Source organism: Corella eumyota, chromosome 3 (assembly GCF_963082875.1).
Source record: "Corella eumyota chromosome 3, kaCorEumy4.1, whole genome shotgun sequence".
Classification (NCBI taxonomy): Eukaryota; Metazoa; Chordata; class Ascidiacea; order Phlebobranchia; family Corellidae; genus Corella; species Corella eumyota.
The window spans coordinates 17,123,347-17,134,011 of NC_137492.1; the positions used below are offsets into that span (position 1 = coordinate 17,123,347).

Below are 10,665 nucleotides of genomic sequence, written 5' to 3' on the forward strand. Positions count from 1 at the left end.
TTTTTGTAAATAGAATATGCTTGATTGCATATTAAATAAAAAAGCACTCATTTAAAAATAGAAATACAAAGTCACTGAGTAACTTGATATTAAATTTAAACTTGATTTGGTTAAACCACAGTTTAGCCCTTTGGCATCGAAAACATGTTAAGTAAAATACCATTAGAATATTTAAAATTGAATATTTATGAGAAATGTTTTGATCTTTTTACTGTATTTTAAAGCCAATTTTCAGACTTTATTGCGCTAGAACCTCGACTAAATATTAATAATTTGCCAAATGCAATAAAAACTTTGTCTTTTCTAGTACTACATTTATCTTAAAGTCATACGCCTGAACTTTAGCGTACACCTATCCAGTGTAAATGTTTATTTATTGTATGCATAGGGGCACAAACAAAACTGCATTACCACCGACTGATTACACAATACGACGTCACGTGTTTTGGTCAATCATTAAACATAATTTAATGCCTCGTGACTTGTAAAATGACGAAATCGGTGCTGCTTTCAAAAACTTTAAAAGCGGAAGTCAGGCTTTATGACGTAGTACAATAAAGGAGTTTCCCCAACTGAAAATTAAAATTGCTTAGAAAGCAAAATGTAGTTTGTTTTCTAGGGTAAAAATAAGTTTAACAGTTTTCAGTAGTAGGTTGTAGATTTTATGATTTGTTATGTAAAAATCTACACTCTGATTCGAAAAAATATTTACGTTTCTTTTGCCTTTATTTTATTATCACGCTATTCAAACAAATTAGATATTAGTTGACTCCACATGTTGTATGTGTTATCATTGCGTTAAAAGTTAACTGCCAAACTGCGGCTTGCAAATGTCATAGTCTGTGTCATTAATTTAAATTGTAAATGCTAGTTGCTTGTTTTGTTAAATATTTTAAAACAACATTTTTCACAACCGTTTGCAGCGCATTTGAAAAATACCAAATAACACGTGACTATAAGTACAAAAAAAAACCTCGTACATATGAGGTTTAACAAATTTTACGTAATTTTAAAGAACAACATACTCAAACACCCTACTTCTTTAGGTGGTGATATATAAAGGTGTAAAACTTGTATTTTTGTAGTGTTTCAAGCTACTGCGAAATAGGGAATGTAATTTAATTTTAACCTTTTTCTTGTGCCAGCCATCACCAGTAGGCTATGAGAAATTACCCATCCAACTCCTACTCCGTTGCCTTAAAAGAGGTTAGTAAATGAACTGATAATCCACAACCCTTTAACCTTACCCTGCCTTACTCTACAAACTTCAGTTTAATGAGTTTCAAGTAAAAAAAATACCGTTTCTGACAAAAAAGTTGATCTTGCAATTAATTCTACGTTTTTTTAACTAGGTCAAAATATTACTATGTAATTGTTTTACATACAGCAGGATTGTAAACATTTTGTTTTTTTGTAGGATTTGGTTTTGTTTTCTTTAAAAATGAGACTAAACCCATATACTTTTTACATTATCTGATTTAAAATTATTTGGAATCATATTTTATTACTTTTCTTGATTTAAACATTTTTGGAATCGTTTTATTATTTTCCGCATGACAGATTTCTCTGTGGCCCGCTTGTTAATAAATGAATGTAAAAAGTAGTTTAACTTTTTTTCCAGATATATTAAACGAATAAATTTATTTTAAATTCAATTAAAGCTATTAGGTTATTTCAAGATCTAGTTATACCAAATATGACAAAGAAAAATCGTAAAAAGAGAAAGTTAAACTCTTCCCAAAGCGATAATATTGACAATAAAGAAACGGAATCAAAAAATAATATTAAAAAACCAGAAGTACCAGTAGTTGTATTTAAAAGTGCAAAGAAAAGTTCAAATCAACAGAATCTTGAAAGCAACATAAGTGACAATGTGACAAAAACCGACGATTTTAATGATATTAAAACCAAAAAACTTTTAAATAAACTGCAATGGGATGTAACTGCATTTGGATTAAAAGGATTTTCGACAGAAGAAAGACGAAAATTGGAGCGTAACCGAGCTGTTAAATTAGGTGCCAAGGCTCCGAAGCGAAAATATGTGAATTACAAGACATTATTGGAAGAAAAAAAGCATTTAAAAACTGAAGAAAATACTAAAAAAGAAAGCGATTCAGAAAAAAACAAAATCAGTAAAAAATCAAGTGTTTCTAAAAATCCAATGTTTTGGAACGAAAACCCTAAAAAAGCAACAAAAATTGGCAAATATAAATCTGGAATGCTTAAATTAACACAAAAAGAAATAAATAAAATCAAGTCTTTGTAATATTTAGTGTTTTTGAATCTCTAGATTTCGGATCTCTATTAGTGTCGTTTGCCTAGTTTTTAAAATGCGGAATAGGCAGAATTTTTATACCTTACCCTAATCTTTTCCTGTACATTTTACCCTTTCCGCAATTATTTTAATACTAAACATTTAAACCGGCAGACGACGCTTATAGAGCTCCTAGATATCTACCATTTTTTTAAGTTTTGATAAAATTAAAAATTCCTAAATTGTATGTAATTATGTTTTACAGGGCTATTTAAAGTATTTTTATTATTTTAAGTTAAAAAAAATATTAAATTAAATATGAGTAATGATGCACCAGCATTTGCGGATGGGGGGAACGAAAAACCAAAATCCTATAAAGTTAACAGGTAAATTGCATATATATAAATATAAAAATATCATCAAAAAATGCAAGTTTTTCTATTTATACTTAATTGATATCATAACAGACAGATTTTTTCATATTTAAATAAACTTCTCCATTTTTTTCATTTTTAGGTATGTCCCCAAAGTGTTAAATGCAGCCGACGACCCAGTCCCAGATTATATGAACTTACTTGCTATGATCTTTAGTATGTGTGGTTTGATGTTAAAGGTACCCTTTTATATTTTTTCCCATCCTAGTCTTGAGTTTCTTTATCCAGTTTTGGATATTATCAACTTGTAAATATTGCCCACAATTTTTTTAACTTAGCTAAATGTTATTTGATTTGGTTGAAAAAAATACAACAAATGCATTATGAAAGGTCGCATTGACATTAATTGGGATTAAACCCAGGACCTTCTGTAGGCTTACCAAGACTATCCAGTTGGATTTTACAGTTTAAAAAACTGTAAAAAAAAAAAAATATTTTTTTTGTATATAAACTATGAGCTTTAGATTGTTTAATTTATTTATTTAAAATCAAAGAATTTTTTTTTAAGATTAAATGGTGTGCTTGGTGTGCGGTTTTTTGCTCCCTTATTAGTTTCGCAAATTCTCGTTCTTCAGAAGACAGTCGGCAGGTTTTAAGCAGTTTTATGTAAGTGCAACTTAATTTATATATTTTTAAAGTTTTTTTTTGTATATACCATTTTTAATCTTAGTTTTATTGATTTTACTATACTATTATGTAGTAACTAAACTTCGTAATATCCGTTTGTTATATTAACCACTAATTGTAACAAATAGCGTTATCACTTAGTTTGTTCTCGATTATTTGGCGCCATTTACTTTGCCTTTAAATTAATTATTTGTCTGGACACTGTTTAGTGGCATGTGATTGACTTAAGTTTTTAAGTTCTGTTTTATGTGGAGTGGCATTGTTAACAACCTGCTAAACAATTGTGTTAAGTTATTGTGTTGTGTATTTTTGCTTGTAAATAAATATTATACGCTGAATTCTGCGCAAGGTTATAGTTACGGATAAGCCGCAGAGACGAAATACGTTACACAATTAAATAAATTGGCAATTTCAGTTTTACAACAAATCTGTATAAAAATGTGCGCATATATATATGCCTAAATATAATATTATTTGAAACTTTATTAAATTCAAAATTTTTTATGTTTTTTTATTTTAATTTTTTGCAGGTTATCAGTATCTGCCGTTGTTATGACTTATTTACAAAACCCTGCACCTATGCCAACCCCATGGTAGCGTTAAACAATAAAATAAAAATTTATAAAAAAAAAAATTTTTCCGAGGGTATTTAAATGCATTGGTGCAATACCATTACAAAGTTTTTGTGACTTAAAGTTATTAAACATTTTTTTGACTTCTATTTAAAATAGTTTGGCATTTATTTTAAATTTACAAACTACTACAAATGATTTTAATATTTTCTGTTATTTATTTGTCTTTATAAAATTGTTTACTAATGTTGTTATTAATATTGTGTTTTTGTGATTTTTATTGGCAATAAATAAGTATAATAATATTAGACTTTGGTTATTTTTCTGCAACTTAAGTGTAAAATAGATTTAAGTTTTAGTGTAAAATATAAAATAGATTTAAGTTTTAGGTATAATACATCTAAATTATGTTTAGTTTACATTAAAATTGAATGTAAATATATATTGCCAGATATACTTAACTTACTTTACAGTCCTCAAATTTATTTATAGCCTTGTAGAAAATGCCAAAATTAGATGATTTTGAAAAAAAAAAATTTACTAAATTTTGAGAAAAACATGATTTTAAGACGTTTGGGCGGGCTTATAACACAATTCAAATTTTTTTTTTTTTAAATGGCAAATTTTTTTTTTGTTTTTGGCCAAAAGTATTTTCGCTCTAAGATGGATTCGAACTCGGGGAGTTCCATCAAAAGTCAAGGGTACTAACTTTTAAGCCATGACAGTGGATGAGCTTTACTTTATTGCAAATACATCATTTTTTCAAAGAAAAATTAAAACCAAAAAAAAGTTTTTAGATTATAGTTTATAACAAATTAGGTTTTAAGATTTCATCAATTTTTAATAAAAGTGTCATAACTTTTATGAATATTATTATTTTTAAAAAATATTTTGTAAACACGTTAATTGGACCTGTTCAGTTCTAACAAAACACTTATTTTTCGATTTAAATTTTTTTATTTTTTTCAAAAAGTTTATATGCAATAGCATTGGCCAAAAATATCACGTGACCTAATTAAACCCAGAATAAAAATTTGCTGTAACTTTTGTTTTATTAAAAATTTTTGCGAAATGTTTTATCTTGAATGTTAGTTAGGCCAATGCGCGTCTAATAAAATATAAAATTTTAGGTTTTGAGATTTCATCTATTTTTAATAAAATTGTCATATTTTTTATGAATATTAATATTTTCAAAAATGATTTTGTAAACACGTTAATTGGACCTGTGCGGTTCTAACAAAACACTTATTTACTTATTTTTCGATTTAAAATTTTTAATTTTTTTCAAAAAGTTTATATGCAATAGCATTGGCCAAAAATATCACGTGACCTAATTAAACCCAGAATAAAAATTTGCTGTAACTTTTGTTTTATTGAAAATTTTTGCGAAATGTTTTATCTTGAATGTTAGTTTGGCCAATGCGCGTCTAATAAAATATAAAATTTTAGGTTTTGAGATTTCATCAATTTTTAATAAAAGTGTCATAACTTTTATGAATATTAATATTTTCAAAAAATATTTTGTAAACACGTTAATTGGACCTGTGCGGTTCTAACAAAACACTTATTTTTCGATTTAAAATTTTTTATTTTTTTCAAAAAGTTTATATGCAATAACATTGGCCAAAAATATCACGTGACCTAATTAAACCCAGAATAAAAATTTGCTGTAACTTTTGTTTTATTAAAAATTTTTGCAAAATGTTTTATCTTAATTGTTAGTTAGGCCAATGCGCGTCTATTAAAATATAAAATTTTAGGTTTTGAGATTTCATCAATTTTTAATAAAAGTGTCATAACTTTTATGAATATTAATATTTTCAAAAAATATTTTGTAAACACATTAATTGGACCTGTGCGGTTCTAACAAAACACTTATTTTTCGATTTAAGTTTTTTTATTTTTTTTAAAAAGTTTATATGCAATAACATTGGCCAAAAATATCACGTGACCTAATTAAACCCAGAATAAAAATTTGCTGTAACTTTTGTTTTATTGAAAATTTTTGCAAAATGTTTTATCTTAAATGTAAGTTAGGCCAATGCGCGTCTAATAAAATATAAAATTTTAGGTTTTGAGATTTCATCAATTTTTAATAAAAGTGTCATAACTTTTATGAATATTAATATTTTGTAAACACGTTAATTGGACCTGTGCGGTTCTAATAAAACACTTATTTTTCGATTTAAAATTTTTTATTTTTTTCAAAAAGTTTATATGCAATAGCATTGGCCAAAAATATCACGTGACCTAATTAAACCCATAATAAAATTTGCTGTAACTTTTGTTTTATTGAAAATTTTTGCGAAATGTTTTATCTTGAATGTTAGTTAGGCCAATGCGCGTCTAATAAAATATAAAATTTTAGGTTTTGGGATTTCATCAATTTTTAATAAAAGTGTCATAACTTTTATGAATATTAATATTTTCAAAAAATATTTTGTAAACACGTTAATTGGACCTGTGCGGTTCTAACAAAACACTTATTTTTCGATTTAAAATTTTTTATTTTTTTTAAAAAGTTTATATGCAATAGCATTGGCCAAAAATATCACGTGACCTAATTAAACCCAGAATAAAAATTTGCTGTAACTTTTGTTTTATTGAAAATTTTTGCGAAATGTTTTATCTTGAATGTTAGTTAGGCCAATGCGCGTCTAATAAAATATAAAATTTTAGGTTTTGAGATTTCATCAATTTTTAATAAAAGTGTCATAACTTTTATGAATATTAATATTTTCAAAAAATATTTTGTAAACACGTTAATTGGACCTGTGCGGTTCTAACAAAACACTTATTTTTCGATTTAAAATTTTTTATTTTTTTCAAAAAGTTTATATGCAATAGCATTGGCCAAAAATATCACGTGACCTAATTAAACCCAGAATAAAAATTTGCTGTAACTTTTGTTTTATTGAAAATATTTTGCGAAATGTTTTATCTTGAATGTTAGTTAGGCCAATGCGCGTCTAATAAAATATAAAATTTTAGGTTTTGAGATTTCATCAAATTTTAATAAAAGTGTCATAACTTTTATGAATATTAATATTTTCAAAAAATATTTTGTAAACACATTAATTGGACCTGTGCGGTTCTTACAAAACACTTATTTTTCGATTTAAAAATTTTTATTTTTTTTTAAAAGTTTATATGCATTAGCATTGGCCAAAAATATCACGTGACCTAATTAAACCCAGAATAAAAATTTGCTGTAACTTTTGTTTTTATGAAAATTTTTGCGAAATGTTTTATCTTAAATGTTAGTTAGGCCAATGCGCGTCTAATTAAATATAAAATTTTAGGTTTTAAGACTTCATCAATTTTTAATAAAAGTGTCAAACCTTTTATGAATATTATTATTTTTGAAAAATATTTTGTGAACACGTTTATTGGACCTGTGCAGTTCTAACAGAACAACTATTTTTTTATTTAAAAATTTTTTAATTTTTTTAATTTTGTAAGCATTATTATTCGCCAGAAATATCACATAACCTATTTGAACCCAAAATAAAATTTTAAATTTTGAGATTTCTCAAACTCGTAATTCCAAATTCTTAATTTAAAATATTAAAAAAAGGTTCGAAGTTCGCTTTCTGCTAGATTTTGACTGGCGTTCTTATTGGCTTAATAGTTATAAAAATCAGGTTACTTGCGTTCAGAAGTAGAGTGATGCAACATAAAGCTACCACCCTCTAGCAGAGAGAAATACTCGCTCGCTGTTAATTAGTGCGTAAGCACAATCACGTCAATCAACTCCCCTGCGTCACAAATTATCCAGACACACTACGAGCATGCTGTCACCAATCACTACTGTTATAAAATACAGTTGTTTGCCTTTGTTTTGATTAAGTCGTTTATCTCTTTTACGTAATCTATAATTGTGTGTTTTTGCCTTTTGATTGATGACGTCATAATTGCTCCCTTTTCTCCTAACTTTATAGCGTGTTTATTTGATAACATCATTGACTTGACTTTAGTTCTTTGAGTAACGTCTACTAATCTTGACTTTATTAACTTAGACATTGTGTTTTGTATTTACAGCTCTAGTGTCATTTTTAGTTACTTAAAACCGTAGTTTCGGTCAATAAATTGAAATCATATTTATAACAATTTAAGTAACTAAATAAAACAAATAAATGGATTCGTCTATGAAGCCAGCTAGACTTGATCTGGATCTAAACTCGCCAACTGCGTCAAAAGAGTGGAAACATTGGCGCAGAACTTTTGAGAACTATGTTGATGAATTAAGTTCTGGCCTTCGAGAAAATCAATCCATAGATAAACTAAAAAGGTTGATAAATTGTGTATCACACACAGTATATGAATATATTGAAGATGCTGATACGTATGATCACGCTATTGAGATATTGCAACGTTTGTACGTAAAAACGCCAAACGTTATTTTTGCTCGACACCTTTTAACTACATATCGACAACAGCCCGGCCAATCTCTTGACGAATTTTTACAAAAACTACGCAATCTTAGCAAGGATTGCAATTTTAAACCAGTCACAGCTGCACAGTATTGTGATGAACTGATACGAGACGCATTTATAAATGGTCTACATTCAAATATCATCCGACAGCGTCTTCTGGAAAACCGAGAATTAACTTTAGATATGGCCTTTACTCGAGCATCTTCACTTGATCTAGCTCAACGCAATTCTTTGGCATATGAGACCCAACAAGAATTTTCAGCAATGTTGCAACGAAAGAAAATAATGTTTGCATTTCAGAAGATAGCAAGGACAGAAATGTTGCTTCAGCGCTGGTAAGATCAGAAAAAAAATGCTCGTTTTGTGGATATTCTCTTCATGATCGCCGGATCTGTCCTGCTCGTAACGGTATTTGTTACAAATGTAAAAAGAAGGGTCATTTTGCACAGGTCTGTCGCTCTTCATCGACGCCTTTAGTAGCTGCATCGCTTTTTCAGCCTTCTCTGTGTGCAATCCAAAGCGCACCAAATTGTCTGCTTCCAGCTACCGCCTCAGTTGTAATCAAAGGCGAACAATTATCAGCTCTTATCGACAGTGGAAGTTCGAAATCGTTTGTAAATGAGCTAACAGCTAGGAAAATTAATTTGCGTATTTATCCATCAAAGGAAAATGTCTCCATGGCAGTTCCACATTTTCAAGGTTCAACAATTGGAAATTGCTCAGCAAACTTTCGACTTGGTGGTAATATGTACCGCAATGTACAACTAGGAGTAATAAAAGGCTTGTGTTGCGATATATTACTGGGTCATGACTTTCAGAAAATTCACAAAGAGGTTGTGTTCAAGTTTGGAGGGGATGAGTCTTCCTTGATTGTTGGTGACTCAGCGGAATTTTGTGCTTTGGCGCCAGCTATGTCAGATTTTCCTTCGCTATTTTCAAACCTACGTCAAGATTGTCGTCCAATTGCTGTAAAGTCTCGTAAATTCTGTGAAAAAGATAAGAATTACATTGCTAATGAAATACGTAGATTGCATGAAGAAGGAATTATTCAGCCAAGTATATCTCCATGGAGGGCACAACCTTTAGTTGTAAAAGATCAGTTTTCTGGAAAAATGAGAATGTGCATAGATTATTCTCAAACTATAAATATTTATACCGAGTTAGATGCTTATCCAATTCCTCGGATAGAAGAAACTATAAATACTCTAGCGAAATACTCTTGGTTTTCGACGTTTGACTTAAAATCGGCATACCATCAAGTCCCAATTCGATCTGAGGACAAACATTTTACTGCTTTTGAAGCTGATGGAAAGTTATGGGAGTTTAATAGGATTCCGTTTGGTGTAACCAATGGAGTTCCAGCTTTTCAACGAGTGATGGATAAGATTGTAGATGCGTACAAATTGGAAGATACTTTTCCTTATCTGGATAATGTAACCGTTGCAGGTCATACAAAAGAGCAACATGATAAAAACGTACGAAAATTCCTTGACGCTATCAAGTTAAGAAATTTTAAACTTAATGAAAAGAAAACGATTTCCAACGTTTCACAAATAAAAATATTGGGCTATATAGTTGGTAACAAATCAATTGCCCCTGATCCTGATAGATTGGCACCTTTGCGTGATCTAATGCCACCATTAAGTCCACGTTCTTTAAAACGTGTATTAGGTCTTTTTGCTTATTACGCCAAATGGATTGTAAACTTTGCCGATAAAGTTCATAGACTTCGGCAAGTCAAATTATTTCCGTTGGATGAGAATTGTATTCGTGATTTTAATTCCCTCAAAAAGGATATTGAAAATGCTACTCTTTGTGCTATCAACGAGCACGAGCCCTTTGTTGTAGAATGCGACGCATCAGACGTTGCAATTTCGGCAACATTGAACCAGGGTGGACGACCTGTTGCTTTTTGGTCGCGAACCCTTCAAAGAAGCGAACGTATATATCCTGCGGTAGAAAAGGAGGCCACGTCGATTATAGAAGCCGTTCGTAAGTGGAGTCATCTATTAGCAAGACGTCCTTTTGTCATTATAACAGATCAACGCTCCGTATCTTATATGCTGGATAATAGACGAAGAACAAAAATTAAAAATAATAAAATCCAGTGTTGGCGATTGGAACTTGCTTCATTCAGCTACGATATTAAGTATCGGCCAGGAAAAGAAAACGTTGGGCCAGATACCTTAACTCGCACGCTTTGTGCTAGTGTGTTTACGTCGTCAATAATGGAAATACACAATGGACTTTGCCATCCAGGAGTAACACGATTACTTCATTTTGTCCGGTCTAAAAATCTGCCATTTTCTACAGAAGATGTTAAAAAAGTATGTTCTTCTTGC

General features: G+C 29.5%; 2 protein-coding genes across 2 annotated transcripts; both read left to right on the top strand.

Annotated features, from left to right (window-relative positions):
- Positions 1-1,599: 1,599 nt before the first annotated feature.
- Positions 1,600-2,487, top strand: LOC145744885 (40S small subunit processome assembly factor 1-like). Its single transcript, XM_082562852.1, has one exon. It carries the CDS (start codon positions 1,697-1,699, stop codon positions 2,264-2,266), a length of 570 nt encoding a protein of 189 aa, XP_082418978.1. The 5' UTR covers positions 1,600-1,696; the 3' UTR covers positions 2,267-2,487.
- Positions 2,488-2,501: 14 nt separating this feature from the next.
- Positions 2,502-4,182, top strand: LOC145744886 (PAT complex subunit Asterix-like). Its single transcript, XM_082562853.1, has 4 exons — positions 2,502-2,640; positions 2,771-2,867; positions 3,197-3,294; positions 3,846-4,182. Exons 1-4 carry the CDS (start codon positions 2,573-2,575, stop codon positions 3,910-3,912), a joined length of 330 nt encoding a protein of 109 aa, XP_082418979.1. The 5' UTR covers positions 2,502-2,572; the 3' UTR covers positions 3,913-4,182.
- Positions 4,183-10,665: the final 6,483 nt, after the last annotated feature.